Source organism: Chenopodium album, chromosome 5 (genome assembly GCF_948465745.1).
Source record: "Chenopodium album chromosome 5, dcCheAlbu1.1, whole genome shotgun sequence".
Lineage (NCBI taxonomy): Eukaryota > Viridiplantae > Streptophyta > Magnoliopsida > Caryophyllales > Amaranthaceae > Chenopodium > Chenopodium album.
This window is the reverse complement of record NC_137838.1, coordinates 69,220,488-69,237,500: the sequence shown is the minus strand read 5'-3', so window position 1 is coordinate 69,237,500 and position 17,013 is coordinate 69,220,488. Positions and strand designations below refer to the sequence as shown.

The 17,013-nt window shown below is 36.6% G+C and overlaps 2 protein-coding genes across 2 annotated transcripts; both read right to left on the bottom strand.

Annotated features, from left to right (window-relative positions):
- Positions 1-8,380: 8,380 nt before the first annotated feature.
- LOC145630932 (uncharacterized) lies at positions 8,381-10,021 on the bottom strand. Its single transcript, XM_081683054.1, has one exon. It carries the CDS (start codon positions 9,621-9,623, stop codon positions 8,928-8,930), a length of 696 nt encoding a protein of 231 aa, XP_081539180.1. The 5' UTR covers positions 9,624-10,021; the 3' UTR covers positions 8,381-8,927.
- Positions 10,022-11,922: 1,901 nt separating this feature from the next.
- LOC145633068 (uncharacterized) lies at positions 11,923-12,915 on the bottom strand. The gene has a single exon (XM_081685363.1). The coding sequence runs from the start codon at positions 12,913-12,915 to the stop codon at positions 11,923-11,925; it is 993 nt and encodes a 330-aa protein (XP_081541489.1).
- Positions 12,916-17,013: the final 4,098 nt, after the last annotated feature.

Here is a 17,013-nt window from a genome sequence, read left to right as displayed (position 1 = left end):
GCTTCGGGCGGTTCCTATTTCAGGGTTGGGTCAGACGATGAACGCCAAGACTTATCGCTGTGTGTTGTCCTATCGGTTGGGTGTTCCATTGTTCTCTATCTCGACGTTGTGCTCTGCTTGTTCGAGGGTTTTTTCTGGAGATATTTTCGGTGATCACGCGGTGTCTTGTGCTGGTATTGTGGGTATTAAACATCGGCATAATGTTGTTCGGGATACCCTTGTTGATGTTTGCTATCGTTCTGGGATTTCAGCGAGAAAAGAGGTTGACATTGGGTTAGCCGGAGGGAACGACGAGGCCCTCAGACCCGCGGATGTGTTACTTTATTCATGGGATCGTGGTCGCGATGTCTGTGTTGATTTGACAGGGTCTTCTCCTTTGACACAATCAGGGCTATCTGACTTCATTCCTGGGCGGGTTGTGGCTGATGCAGCTCATCGGAAGCGGGTTAAGTATGAAGCTCAATGTCAGGCGATTGGATATGGTTTCATTCCCTTCTCCTTTTCTTCGCTTGGGAATTAGAGAAAGAGGTTGTTGCGTTACTGAAACGGATTCAGAGGTTCTCGACAACGCAAGACATTGGGGCTCGTGCTGCAGCTCATATCTTCACTAGGGTAGGATTTGCAATAGCTAGAGGAGTGGGGGCCCAGATTGTATCTCGGCTTCCCACTAATTTATTGTAGGTTGTATGACTTTTGTTTTTGAGATAATAATAATAATAATAATAATAATAATAATAATAATAATAATAATAATAATAATAATAATAATAATAATAATAATAATAATAATAATAATAATAATAATAATAATAATAATAATAATAATAATAATAATAATCAATAATTAATAATAATAATATTATTATTATTATTATTAATATTAATAATAATATGTACATTTGTAAATACACATATGTATAGTAATAAATAATCAATAAATAATCAAAGATCACTAATCCGTAGTTAAAAATCACTAATTAATAAGTTCAGTTCAGTTCAGTTCAGTCCAGTTCAGCTGAGTTCAGTCAATCGTAACAGGCCCTAAGTCTATTACACATATCAAACAAAAATGTTACAGAGTACTTGTTATTAGCCTAATTATAAATCAATGTACGAGTATTGTTTATTTCTACTGATCCCGTCATCCCTTATTTTTTGGCCCGATAAGCCCATAAAGGTGAAGTAAAGGTAATCTAATACGAAGTATTGTAATTTAAGACAAGATTTGGTTCCTACAACTAAAAATGGTATGGAGCAAATTTAAGGGACGAATTGGGGAAAAATATGAAGGGAAAGAGGGAGTACATGCCTCAATTTTTAAATTAGTGTTTCATTTTAACTTTGGAAAATTGTAAACTAATAATCACACCTTTGCCACTTCTGCTCAAAACAATCTCACATTTTCGAATTTCCAAAATAACCCCACCTTTGACCCTCATCTTCTTAAATCAAGCCTTATGAGTTATGACCCACAACTTATTCAACATGTTAACTTTTTTTTTTTTCAATCTCTCATCTTCAACCTTAGCTTCCCACCATAACCACCACCACCCTTCCATAAGAACTACCACATCACCACCTAACCCCACCACCTTCTTTCTCTCTCCTAACCCCGACCACCCCATCCAACCATAAAACCCCCTAACATGATGTGAATTATTGATCCGAAAATCAACAAAACACAAGGGATATGTTTAAGTCTAATTCTATACAGGAAATCCACCAAGAATTAAACAAAAACTAAGATTAATCAATTAAGAATCCACCTAATTAATCAATCCAAACGAATGTTTTAACTAAAACAAGCAAAACAGCAATTGATCGCAATCAACCAAAACTCAAGTATGCAACTTAAGAAATAAATCTGAATATTAATCTATGTATATTTATTTGTGTGTTTACAGCCCTATTTATAAGACTTAGTTTACCTAGGAAGATTAGGACAAGTCCCTAATTCAATCCTAATTAAACTAGAATTCTAACTTGCTTGAAGAGCAAGCACCTTGGCGCACAAGCATACACCAAACTGATTTATTTTGCTAACTAACTGATTTTTAAAGCAACTAAATAAATAAATAAAAATTAAAGAATTAAATAAAGATTAAAGATCCTAATGCTTGAACCAAGAAAAACCCTTTCAAGTGAAAGGTAAAAACTTGTAAGCAAAATTCTAAGTAAAGAAAATTCAAGAAAGTTCAAGAAAGTGAACTAGACTCCAAGAAAAGCCACTAAGCAAACCGTGGCTTTGCTTTGATATCCAAGAAAGTGTCCATGCAATGCTTGGCTTGAATCAATGTTTAGGGACAAGTTATCTTGATGCATGATAAGCAAATCTTCGAAGTTCTCCATGCTTAGACTTGCATCATCCTCCTCTTCTTCGAAAGAATTTGTCCTCAAATCTCGAAGTTCTTCATCAGGAATATACTTAGCCAAATCGCCAACATTGAATGTAGCACTAACTCCATATTCTCCCGGAAGTTCTAACTTATAAGCATTGTCATTGATCTTCTCAATAATCTTGAAAGGACCTTCACTTCTAGGCATCAACTTATTCTTGCGTTTTCCTGGAAATCTTTCCTTTCTCAAATGTAACCATACCAAGTCTCCAACATTGTAACCTTGTTGCTTTCTATGCTTGTTTGCTCTAGCTTTGTACATGTCATTTACTTTCTCTATTCTTGTTCGAACTTGAGCATGTAATTTCAGCATACTCTTCAACTTAGACTCGGCATCTTTGTGAATTAACTCACCCTTAGGCAATGGAACAAGATCAATTGGAAGTTTCGGATTGACTCCATAAACTACCTCAAAGGGACTATGTTTGGTAGCATATGTAGGTGATCTATTATAAGCAAACTCCGCATGAGCTAACTTGATGTCCCAATCCTTTTGCGTCTTACTCACTAACCCACGCAAAAGCGCACCGAGAGTACGATTAGTAACCTCGGTTTGTCCATCAGTTTGTGGATGGTAAGATGTACTAAAGAGCAATTTAGTTCCCACAAGCTTCCATAGAGACTTCCAGAAGAAACTCATGAACTTTGTATCTCGATCACTCACAATAGTTTTTGGAATTCCATGCAATCTAACAATCTCTTTGAAGTATAATTCCGCCACTTTCATAGCATCATCCACTTTGTGACAAGGAACAAAATGAGCCATATTAGAGAACCTATCCACAACAACCATAATAGAGTCTTTCCCCCGTTGTGTTCTCGGCAATTCCACAATAAAATCCATAGAAATCAACTTTGAACCATGTAGTTCATCAAGTAGATCATCTAATCTTGGAATAGGAAATCGGTATTTGATAGTGATGTTATTCACACTCCTACTATCAATACACATGCGCCAACTCCCATCTTTCTTTGGGACAAGTAAAGTAGGCACGGCACAAGGGCTCATACTTTCCCTCACGTATCCTCTAGTCATAAGCTCTTCAATTTGCCTTTGCATCTCCTTTGTTTCTTCCGGATTACTTCTATAGGCTGCCTTATTAGGTAAGGGTGCTCCCGGAATCAAGTCAATTTGATGCTCTATCCCACGAATAGGAGGTAGTCCCGGAGGTAATTCCTTAGGAAAGACATCCTTGAATTCTTCTAAAACAGATTCCAATTCATACGGCCTCTTTGCTTGTTTATCTTGATCAATTCGAATCTCATTAGAAACAAGTATATATACCACATTGTTGCTGCAAATCTCTTTTTCTAATTCCCTCTCACTAATCAAATAAGAATTCTTCGAATTAGAGGTAACATTAGAAGACTTGTTGCTTATCAAAGGTTTTAAAGCAACCGGTCTCTCTTTTTCTCCTTTTCTCACAACATACACATTAGTCCTTCCATCAAACTTCACAAATCTATCATATTGCCAAGGACGGCCTAATAGTATATGACAAGCATCCATAGGACAAACATCACACAAAACTTTATCATGAAATTTACCAATTGAAAAGGAGATTAAGGCTTGTTTAGTTACCTTAACATCACTCGAATTATTAAGCCAATGAAGCTTATAAGGGCTTGGATGTTCAGTAGTTGGCCACTTCAATTTGTCTACCAAAGTAGTAGATACCACATTAGTGCAACTCCCCGTGTCTATGATCATGTCACACAACCTATCTTCTACCTTGCACCTTGTAAGAAAGATTTTCTCCCTTTGATTGTTTTCCATAGGTACGGTTTTAGAGTGTAGCGCCCTTCTTAGAACCAAACTTTGACCATGAGTCTCGGGATCAATTTCGTCAACATGCCCCTCCTCTTCTTCAAAGTTTTCCTCTTCGTTCTTTTCTTCATAGTCACTACCCTGCTCACACTTAGCTTGTTCTTGTTCCCACTCTTGAGCAGTCATTACTCTTTTTGATGGACAATTAGTTGCAATGTGACCAACACTACCACACTTGAAGCACTTCCTATCTTCAACAAGCTTTTTAGGAGCTTCAAATTTTGATTTAGTCTCCTTGTAGTTCGAACTAGAACCACTTTTCTCCAAGCTGTTCTTCTCAAAAGGTTTAGTGAAACCCTTTACAAAGGACTTAGTGTACGTCCCTTTCTTCCCCTTTATCTGTTTTTCAACTTTCAAAGCTACCTTGCAAACATCCTCAAAGGACCAATATTGTTGCAATTCAACTTTTTCAGCAATATTATCATTCAACCCCGAAATAAATCTAGCAATCTTATGCTCAACAATCTCTTCTAAGCCACATAGCATGCATAACTTTTCAAATTCACCAATATAATTCTCAACAGTCATAGAATTTTGTTTAAAAAGTTGCATCTTAAGATAAACATCTTGAATATAATCACTAGGTACGAACCTTTTTTTCATGTGCTTCTTGAGTTGTTCCCAAGTTGAGATTCTTGCACGCCCCTCCTTATGCCTCTTCTTCTTTAGATTATCATACCAAAGACTAGCATAACCGGTCAGTTTCAATTCAGCCAATTTGCATCTTTTCCTTTCATCATACTCCTTGTAATCAAATAGTGTCTCGGCCCTTCTAATCCACTCAAGGTATTTTTCAGGTTCATTCATACTCCCATTGAATTCGGGAAGATCTAATCTAAGGTTCCTATCATCATCCTTTGGCCGATCTCTCCTCCTAGGCCTTGGTGATTCATCACTTGAGGAATAATTATTTCGTGGCCTCCTTGGGTTCCTCCTTGGTTGTTCTTCCTCACTTGAACCAGAATTAGGGTTAGAATTCCCTTTCCTTGAAGAATCTCTAGCACGAGTATCAAGCCTTTTTAATATCTCATCCATCCTTGCTGCCAACTCGTCAATTCGCCTATTTCTTCTAAGATTTTGAGCTTGTTCTAAGGTTAATCCCCTTGGAACTTGTGGGACCTCCTCGTCACTCATGATTCCTACACAAACCAAGTCAGTTTATGCAAAAATCTTGATTAAAAGATCGAATCTTGAAGGAAAACTAGGCAACACAAAAACCGGACTCCCATCCGCAAATCAGTGCACAAACACCAAAAGTTTGAGGCTGTGTAGAACGCGTTACTCAATTAAAAATTATGAAATTTTACATGGTGATAGCTGGACGTTTTTAGAGTTCAATGCAAAAAGAATCACGCAAAAATTCCACGCCAATTGTTCCCAGTTTAATTTTTTCCGAAGTTGCGCAAACCTGCTCTGATACCAAAGATGATGTGAATTATTGATCCGAAAATCAACAAAACACAAGGGATATGTTTAAGTCTAATTCTATACAGGAAATCCACCAAGAATTAAACAAAAACTAAGATTAATCAATTAAGAATCCACCTAATTAATCAATCCAAACGAATGTTTTAACTAAAACAAGCAAAACAGCAATTGATCGCAATCAACCAAAACTCAAGTATGCAACTTAAGAAATAAATCTGAATATTAATCTATGTATATTTATTTGTGTGTTTACAGCCCTATTTATAAGACTTAGTTTACCTAGGAAGATTAGGACAAGTCCCTAATTCAATCCTAATTAAACTAGAATTCTAACTTGCTTGAAGAGCAAGCACCTTGGCGCACAAGCATACACCAAACTGATTTATTTTGCTAACTAACTGATTTTTAAAGCAACTAAATAAATAAATAAAAATTAAAGAATTAAATAAAGATTAAAGATCCTAATGCTTGAACCAAGGAAAACCCTTTCAAGTGAAAGGTAAAAACTTGTAAGCAAAATTCTAAGTAAAGAAAATTCAAGAAAGTTCAAGAAAGTGAACTAGACTCCAAGAAAAGCCACTAAGCAAACCGTGGCTTTGCTTTGATATCCAAGAAAGTGTCCATGCAATGCTTGGCTTGAATCAATGTTTAGGGACAAGTTATCTTGATGCATGATAAGCAAATCTTCGAAGTTCTCCATGCTTAGACTTGCATCATAACACCAACCACCCCGGCCACCACGAAATTGAAACCCGCTGCGACATCCACCGCCCAGAAATTCGCCACTTAGAAATCCACATTCTATAAATCGAACGCCCAGAAATCCAGTGGTCGATTTCAATGGAAATTAAAACCGCACCATCACTGAAATCAACCGTTACAGGGCTTCTTTGGTCGATTTCGGCCGTTTTGTGGTGAGGGTATGGGTGCTTGAAGGGATTAGGCCGGTGGTTTGGTGGAGCTCGTGCTGCGGCAAGAGGAGCTTCGGCAGGGGAGGTGGTCGAAGGGGTTTTTTATTTTTAATTATCCTTTTTTAATAAAAAAAATTTTAAAAAAGAAAGCCAATATAAGAAGGTGACACGTGTTAAGTCACCATCTTAAACAGGTCACTAATTTGACAAACCGGTAAAAGGCTCATTTTGAGAAGATGGGGATCAAAGGTGGGATTATTTTGGTAATTCGAAAAGGTGGGATTGTTTTGAGCAGAAGTTGCAAATGTGGGATTATTAGTTTACAATTTTCCTTTAACTTTTGTACTGTTCACATTTGAACTAATTTTTATGTTTTATACGGAGTACATAAGAATATATATAGTTATGTGTGTAATTGATAAATTCGCATTAATGTTTTATAATTTACACTTATTGCTAATAATAGAAGTTATTGGTTAAAGTAACCCATTGTTCCTAATTTACCCACTTATTTCTTAGAGTATCTTTTTGTTTGAGCAATTGAAAGACATTAACAAAGAATTTTTCATTTTACACTAAACGTACATTTCAATAATCATAAGAAGAAGAAAAAATCAAAATAAATACAATTTAAAATTAAACACAATTAAACTCGGTTTCAATTTTTTCTGTCTAATAAATTTATAACCTATTAACACAGTAAACATAAATTCAACACAAAATAGAGTATATCAAACACAATTCAATTATAATTAGGGATGACAGGTGGGTATTAAAATGCGGGTCTTGTACCGCACCCGCCCTAGTTGGAGTGGGTATGGGTCATACAATAATTTAGATGGCAAAATGATATATTTATAAAATAAATGTTGTTAGGTTGGCGGGTAAAAAACGGGTGGTGGTCTACTGGATATCCTCATGGATGGTGGATCTAGGTTTCTACCCACTTAGGCGGGTGTGGATGTTAAAATTTTACCTGCCGCTGGTAGCGAATAGGTGGCGGGTATAAAAAATTTTGGCGGATGCAAGTATAGGGGAGGCGGTACCCGCACCACCCAATTACCATCCCTAATTATTATATAAGAAATCACTTTCATAATAGTATTTATTAGTAATCGCAAACTATTACCAAAATTTCTCATATTTACAAAGCAAAATGTAGTGCACCCATTCACCTATGTGCACTGTACCAAAATTTCTCATATTTACAAAGCAAAATATAGTTGGTCATTAACCTATGTGCACTGTACTTTGCTTTGCTTTGCTTTTGTAATAATGTACTACCTGCGCCAAATATTATGTGCAACTTGGGGTATTAATGTATTATTTGTGAGATATAAATATTTCAAAGTTGCACATAATATTTAACGGATGTAGTAAATGGAGTTTTATTGCAATTTTTTTAAGACGACGATTACTTAAAAGGGTGGCTCGGGATGGTGTCCAGCAATTGGGGAATACGGGGAACAAGGGTGGCTCGGAGAAGCTTCCTTTGCCTTGCCCATTCAGCGCTACAAGTGAAGATGAATGCTTGTCTCGCGGGGCTACAATGGGTTGTCACAAGGTCAATTCGTGCGGTTACTATTATATAGACTCTATTGTGCCTTAGTGCTGGATATATCCGTTTCTTGGACAATTGCTCGTATACGTCGCATCAGCAACAGTTTTAATTGGTGCAGCGTTCATAAGGCAAACTGTATTTGACCTCCTTTAATTTTGTTGTGTAGTTTGTTCTGTTTAAACTTTTGTGAATTAAGCTTATGTAAAAGAAAAAAAAGATTACTTAAAAGTAATAAAAGGATTATTGGGAGTAGTATCACCTTAAATTAAACAAATGGAAAAAGTGTGCACAAAACGTGTTAGACTTCAACCAGATACGTAAAACCAATGCAACTTTAAAGGGATGGTATAGACTTAAAACTATACATGACATGTTAAACCTTCTACTATATTGAAAAAAAAAAAAATAAGTATACAACAAATAAATTTCATACTTAAATTAGAGATATTCCATACTAGCCCGGTCCAAAATAATTTAACTATTTGCCCGATTCAAAACTTGATCTTCACTTAACTTGGCTTTACTCAAATTCCAATGAGCTTGAAATAATCTAACAAATGACCCAATTTGACACATCTATAGCTATCACAATTAATCCTAATAATACCAATTGGTTGTTGGTGTAGTGGTGATTGGGACTACACTTGGTAGGGAGGACTCGTGTTCGATCCCCCGCAACAACAATCGGGAGGGGACTGGAACTTAACCACCCAGAACTGATCCCCGAATCCGGATTAGCCCAAAGGGTGAACCGGGTGGAACACCAAAAAAAAAAAAAAACAATTAATCCTAATAATCCAAAATTACTCCCCAAATTTCACCAAGGCCATCATATCCCCTTCCTTAATCTCATCTGATTTTCTCTCTACTCCTTCTATAACCTTAATCCCTTTATTACCAATCCAAACTCCACCTTTCAGATCATTTAACACCTTTTCAAGCCGCGCATTATCATAGCGCAACATTTCTAACTGCTGCTTCAAAGCTAAGCACATCTCCGCCAGGGCAACATTACTAACTCCACTCCCATATTCTCTCACCTTCTTATCCTCATTTTCCACTTGTTCAATCCCGATCTTGTTAAGCACAATTGGAATCCCACGTTGTGACATCTTAGCCGTTGGATTCTTCACCAAAGCTTGAATACCTTCGGATATCTTAACTCCCCATTGAAGCTTCAATACGACGCCGTTTTTGATTTGAAATACCGTCTTTGCCCCTAATTCCATCCCATTAACAGCACTCTCCACCTTCGACTTCAAGGGTAATTTAGTAGTTTTACACCCATCATTTCCATAATCACCATTATCCGAATCAATCATCTCGACTGACTTATCATCCGTCTTGAAAACGACGTCGTTGCGCTTGAATAAATTGAAAGGAGACAACAATGAAGAACACTGAGATTTCTTAATCGAGAAATCACCAAAATGAGGATTAAAACTGAGGAAGATTCTAGGATTCGACGTCAATGAGGCGAAATTGAATTCAGCAGTCATAGTAATGGGGGCGTCAATTCCAAAATGCTCAAATCCAGTTTTAACGAGGAGAGAGAAGGGGTTAAACGCATCGTTTGGACGATACGAAAGGCGAAACGATGGGCCGGAGTCGAAGACGACTCCTAGGCCTAATGAAAGTTCCTTGGAATTTCCAGCTGAAAGAGATTATTGGAAGGGTAAGCCTAGGAAATTGAGTGGTATTTTAGCTTTGAAGAGTGGGTTTTGCTCTTCTCTGAATCTTAGTGAAGCCTTCATCTTCTAGTGGAGTAATCTTTCTACTTGAATGATTCGTTTCTAAAGTGATCTCTGATTTATAGTTAGTATAATAATAAGAGTAGTAAGTGAGATTAGTTGTAATCAAAGACTTTTTGAAATTAATTAAAATTGTTAGCGAAGATTCCGGGTATTTAAAAAATTGTCTAGGTTTTGTTTAAGATTGTGACATTGTGAGATGGGAGTGACAGTATTATAATTTGAGAAGTTTATTATTGGCTTGTTCGGAGTATTGCTGAATGGAGTGGCGCGTAAACTATATTTAAATTATGGCGGGAGCAATACGGAGTATATGCTTGGTAATACTTTAGGACTTTAGGAGTGTTGACTGTTCTGATAAGATACTAATATCGATCGAATTCGGCGATGTTATGGTGGTTGCTGCGACGGTACTACTTGTGGTGGATTGTGAGGTTGAAGGTTCAGCAATAGCTGGTGAGTTATGTAACTATGTAAGAGAACTAAAGGAGGACAGGAGGTTGAATTGGACTACTTTCTGTCTCCACTAGTGGTTACTGGTTAGGTATGAAGTTTAATCCGGAGTTAATTTGATTGGTGAAATGGAAATTGTGTTTTATATCAATCTATCCCTCTGATTAAGGAAGTACACAAGGAAGAGATTTGATATCATATGACACAATTTCAAATAGGAGTACAAGACTATGGGGTCTTGTATTAAAATTTAAAAACCAAAATACAAAAAAAGAAAATACATTATACACATAGTATCTTGAATACTTGAGTTAGTTGACTAAGCTCATTGCTCATTGCTCATTGCTCATTGCTCATTGCTCATTTGCTCTTATTAATATATATATATACTCTCTCCGTTTTTAAATACTTGCTCCACTTTTCATTTGCAGCCGTTCTTAAATATTTGCTCTATTTTTTTATTTGGAAAGCTTTTACAATATTTAATTTATTTCTCTCATCTAGTGGACCCAATATATATTCTCTCTTTCTATTTTCTCCACTACTTTTGCTTTCTATAATTTTTTTATTCTTCTACCAACTTCACTACCTCTATATTTTATTACTTTCTCTAATTTCTCCTAAAACTCCGCACATGGAGAAATGGAGCAAGTATTTAAAAACGGAGGGAGTATTTTTTTTTTTGACAAACTTTTAAATAAATTAAATGTCTAATAAAGTTATCCTTAAAATAAGCAAAAGTTGCCCTGATATGAATTAAAGTTACTCTGACATAAATAAAAATTACGAAACATTTATGCTTTATTTATAAAAGTTACCCAAAAAATTATAAATTGACTTTAAATTTGATAAAAAAAAAAGTGACCTCAATGTACAGTAAATTACTGTGCAACGGATGTACTTCCTCCGTTCTTTTATTATTACACCACTTGTCTTTTTAGGAAGTTTCACAAATATTGCACCATTTCCTTTTTAGGAAAAAAATTCTTTGTGTTCACATTACAAATACCAAACATACCATTGTTTTTTCACACTTTTTAATTTATCAATATGTCACATGGACAATTTTGTATTTTTACCTTTCTCTCTATTACTTTTTTCAACTACCAAAATATTTGTACCCAACCCCTATGGTGCAATAATAAAAAAAAACGGAGGAAGTATACAAAAGTTATTTACGGAGTATTTATTTTCATTAAAAATGCTTTGAAAGAGGAAAAGGAGAAGTTTTGACAAACTGCTAGTCTGCTACGAGATGAGGAAGAAGACTTCACTCTAAAGTACCAACTACCAACCATAAGTATGTGTAACAGCCTAACAGGTACTAAAAATTGAGTCATGAGATTAAGAACCATATGTACGTAGTATGTGTTATTACAGAAATATAATACTGGGCAAACAGAATTAATGGGAATAATACTATCTTTTAATCTTTAGATTAATAACAGAATAGAAAATGAGAGCATAAAACATGCTACCCCTTGAACCAAAAACACTGAACCAACCTAAAACTTTACATTATTACATTCCATTTTGAATCATATACTATAATATGATTAATACCCCAAATAATCCTAATTAACAGAATTATAAACTAATTTGCAACGCTGACATCACCTTCCTTAATCTCACTTAATTTTCTCTCTCCTCCTTCCTTAACCTTAAACCCTTTATTCCCAAACTCAACCTTCAAATCATCCAACGCCTTCCCCAACACCGCATTCTCAGAACGCAGCGTTTCAAGCTGCCGTTTCACAGTAAAGCATGTCTCCGCCAGCTCAGCACCACTACACGGGCCCAGGCCCACCACTTCATTTGGGCCCACCTTCTTATCCTCCTTTGCCACGTGTTCAATCCCAATCTTATTCAGCACCAATTGCGGGATCCCACGTGGCGACATCTTAGCCGTTGGATTCTTCATCAGAGATTTGAATCCTTCGGGTATCTTTACCCCCCACCGGAGCTTCAATACGGCGCCGCTTCTGATTGGAAGTACCGTTTTTGCCCCTAACTCCATCCCATCAACGGCTCTCTCAACCGATGATTTCAAGGGTAATGTCGTAATTTTACTCCCTGAATTTGGATGCTTCACCGAGAAATAATCCCCTGTATCCGCATCTACAATCGGCTTCTCAACCATCTCCAATGAATTATCTTCCGCCTCAAAAACGGTGTCGTTTCGGTTGATCGAATTGAACGGAGATAACGACAACGAAGAAGTATGCGATTTTTTGATCGAGAAATCGCCGAAATGAGGCTTAAAATGGAGGAAAAATCTAGGGTTTGACGCCGATGAATTAGCTAGGAAATTGAATTCGGCAGTCATAGTCATTGGAGCTTCAATTGGAGACCCAAAATGCCCAATTCCAGTTTTAACGAGGAGAGAAAAAGGGTTAAACGCATCGTTTGGACGATACGAGAGGCGAAACGATGGGCCGGAATCGAAGAAGGTTCCTAAACCTAATGAAAGCTCCTTTGAATCTCCAGCTGAAAGTGATGATTGAAAGGGTAATCCTAAAATGTTGAGGGGTATTTTTGCTTTGAATAGGGGTTTTTGCTCTTCTCTGAATTTTAGTGAAGCCTTCATTTTTTTGTTTTTCTGGGTTTTTTGTGAGAGAGAAAATGATATGAAGGTGGGTTTTTCAAGGGATTTTTTTGATTAATTTATAATAAGAGAGATTTTTGAAATGAATTAGGGAATTATTGATGCGTTATGTTGTTTTTTTTGTAAGGTTAGCGGAGTTTCCGGGGTTTTAAAAATTGTCTGGATTTGGTTTGCGATGGTGAGGTGAGTGGGACTGGGGAGTGTCTGTTTGTAATTCAAATTTTAAATATCAGTATTGAGTAAATTCAGAAGTGGATCCACGTTTTTTAGGTTTGTGTTTGAAATTTTTGTCACATGTGAGATGCAGACGCTATATTTATTTTACATGATCATATTTAAAAAAAAAAAGAAAATTTGATTCTATTAATTCCACCTTTGACCGGTTTACTGTTAATAATCCCACCTTTAAATTATTATTTAATAATCCCACCTTTATATGAGTTCTTCGCCCCTTATTACCGGTAACCTGAACTTTGGGTTAACTTTTTTTTTAAAAAAAAATAAAATTTGAGTGACACATGTCACTAAATAATTGGTCAAAAAACATTGGTATTAAAAAAAAATGCCTAATTTTTTTTAAAAAAACCCAACCATCACCAACGACCACCCTAGCCCCAACCTCCGACATCCTCTCCTCCACTGCCGAATCCTCATCTCCACCGCCGAACCCCCATCTCCACCGCCTTACCCCCATATACACTGCCGAAACCTCCATTTCCACCCTTAACTAACAAAAACCGACTCGATTCTAACCCCCAAACCCACGAAAACTATCTAAATTTATTCAATGAATTAAAAAAAAAAAAATCAATGAATCAATTTCAAGGGATGGCTTGAGGTTGAATTTGGGTAAGCTTTCAGGGTTTTGCGGTGGTTGTTAGCGGTTAGAAAGGGTTTTAGGTGGTTAAGGGGGTTTCGGTGGCTGGGTGGGGTTAATAGGATGGTGGTTATGGTTGTTTTGGGGGTGGTATTCGAGGGGTGCTTTTGGTCGGCGTGGGTGAATTCGGTAATGGGGAGTTCCGGGCGGCCGTTTTCGGTGGTTTATGGTGGCGGCCGACCGGTTTAAGGTGGGGCTAGGGTATGGTTAGGGGTTCACGGTGGGGGTGGGTGGGGATGATTGGTGGGTCTAGTTTTTTTTTTTTTTTTTTTTTTTTTTTCAGTTTTGTTTTTTTTATTTTTTCAGTTTTTTTTTAAATTTCTTTTTTAAAATTTTCAACCAATTAAAAAAAAACACATGGCCTTTTAACCTATCAAACCGGTCACCAACAGGTTAAGGACCAATAAAAGAAAATCCCTTATAAAGGTGGGATTATTAAATAATAATCTAAAGGTGGGATTATTAATAGCGAACCGGCCAAAGGTGGGATTATTAGAATCAATTTTTCCTAAAAAAAAAAAAAGTTGATTTGGTTTGGTGATTTTGGTCTGTTTAGATTTTATAAAGTTGACTAAAATTTAATCTAATTTGTACGCTAATTGTTAGCTAAAAAATTATTAAATGGGATACCATTAGATACATTAATATGTACTCCCTCCACTCAGTTTTAAAAACATGAAGAATTTCAATAAGGTTCTTCTTGCTAAACAAGCATGGTGAATATTGATGAATGAGAAATCCCTAATGGCGAGGGTTCTTAAAAGGATGTATTTTCCCCCATTAAAATTTATTTGATGCTAAAGTGTACCAAATTCGAGTTATACTTAGAAATCTATCTTGGGGGCTCGTGATTTGCTTGCGAAAGATGTTAGAAATTCAGTGGGAAATGGTTCAACCATTCACATTTGGAATGACCAATGGATTCCCAATGTAGCCTCCCTACCTTTAAACTGTCATTGACAAAGTTCGAATGATGGGGCACCAACTCTTGTTCACGATCTCTTATTGGACAACTCTTGGAATACCCAAGTTCTTGCTGCAACATTCTCTTCGGTTGAGATTAATGAAATCTGCAAATTTCATATCCCTATCTTTAATAGGATGTGGCATTACACTAAGGATGGGCAACGATGAGAAGTGCAATCAAATCAATATGAAGCAGAAAAATAACAAACCTACTACTTCTAAACCAAATTACAGTTCTGATTGGAAAGTAGTATGGGATGCGGATGTGCCTCCGAAGATCAAACATTTTTGCGTGCCATGCTATTAAAGGAGTTGTAGTAGCTTGTTAGTCTTCGGTGCAAAGAGGTATAAAAACTGATCCTGTTTGTCCTATGTGGTGATGAAATTGAAAGTGTTTTGCATATGTTGTTCTTTTGTAAGGATGCAAAGCTATAATGGTGTGTTTCACCATTTTAGGCTGGAGGTGGAGTGATATGAGGGGGGTTCTTTTGGGAGTGGTGTGTTGCTATTCGGAAGTGTCATAAGGATCAGACTTGGTGGAGTGTGTTTTGGTGCTTAATGTGGGGGATTTGGCTTTCGTAGAAATGCCTGGATTTTTGAGGGGCGGAAGAAGGATGTTAGTGAGGTTATCCACAAGCTTGTGGGGCTTGTTGGGGACTACGCATAGGCTCCATAATCTCTCAGCCTGCTCGCTTACTACTCGACCTCAATTGAACTTTAGTTGGAGTTTGTCTTCGCAAGGTGTAATAAATCTCAATACCGATGCTGCCACATTCAGGTCGGATGGCGTGAGGTTGGGGGGTGTTATGCGTGATGATTTAGGTAATGTTGTTGCCTTAACTTGTCTACCTTCACCTGATGGGTAAGTTTGATGCTCAGTGGCGATTCCAATATGGGTTCAGGTTCAGCTAAACCCATATTAGATCCAGGAAAAAAAATGGTTAGTTTTTTAACTAATAGAAATTAGTTAAATAAAATACAGTGTAAACATGTAATGTATTTTGGTCTATAGCCCATTGGTAGGAGCACATAAAGTTTTATCAAATGTCGCGGGTTCAAGACACTCAGCTTACCTTTTTTTCCCCTATTTCTTATTTGAAAATCACTGCTTCTCCATCTATCTCCTACACTCCATCTTGTTTGTATTTTGCAATTAACTAATTGTCTACCTGCCACATTAATCAGAATTAGGGTGAAATGATAATTTATACCTCGTATGTTGTCAATTCAAAGTTTGGGTTTTAAACTTTAAATATTTTATTGTAGAATTAGTGTAAATATGTTGACATTGGATTTACTATTTTAATTAAGTCATAATTATTAAAAACTTTAACCTAGAAATGCAGATTAAAACTTACGGATTAAGAGGAGAAGAATATTGGAAAAAGAGAAGATCGAACACCTTTAGTAATTTGAAACTGTAGCAGCGAAGTGGAAATCTTTAGAGTCGAAGTGAGAGATGAAGCGGAGGTCAGAGAATGAGAGAGAAGGGAAGGACTTGACGGCGGAACAGCAAGGGTCAGAGAAGAGAACGAGGGAAGGTTAGTGGTGGGAGGAGGAAGATGTGATGCGTGGTGCAGTGGTTGTTTTGGTGGACCTAAATGGATTGGAGATCATCGGTGAGTTCGTCGAGTGGTGGGATCCAACTCCATTGTGGTGGATGTTAGGGTTTTGGGTCGAGTGAGGGGCAGGGCTGATCCATGGAGGAGGAGAGGAGACATGGACGAATTAGGTAGTGATGAGAAGTTAGGAAAAAAATAGAGGAGAGTTGTGAAATTGGATCCTATGTTGTACTGTATGCGATACAAAGTATTAATATCTTATATCCACATAAAACGGTTAACCATATAAAACGGTTAACCATGAAAGTTAAGGCGTTTTATATTTGAAAGTTACATTTTTATAAAAGATTAAATTAATCAAATAGAGTTGTTAGGATGGACAAGCGTTCTATAATCTATATGATTTAACATATAGAACGTCTATATATCTATCCTAGGTGTTCTATGTAATTCTAGAGAACGCATATCCTACTTGACAGTTATATTAAGTGTTACTTATTCCACTTTTTGTGGTAGTGTTTATTGGCACCACTAATATTAGAGTCACTACAATTAAATATTAATTAGACCTGAAGGGTTTTATATCAATGAAAATGTTACTATGTTTAAATAAAGGTGATTACGTTAAATAAAAGTCAATGAGTTATAATAAAGGACATAAGAGATTAATATATA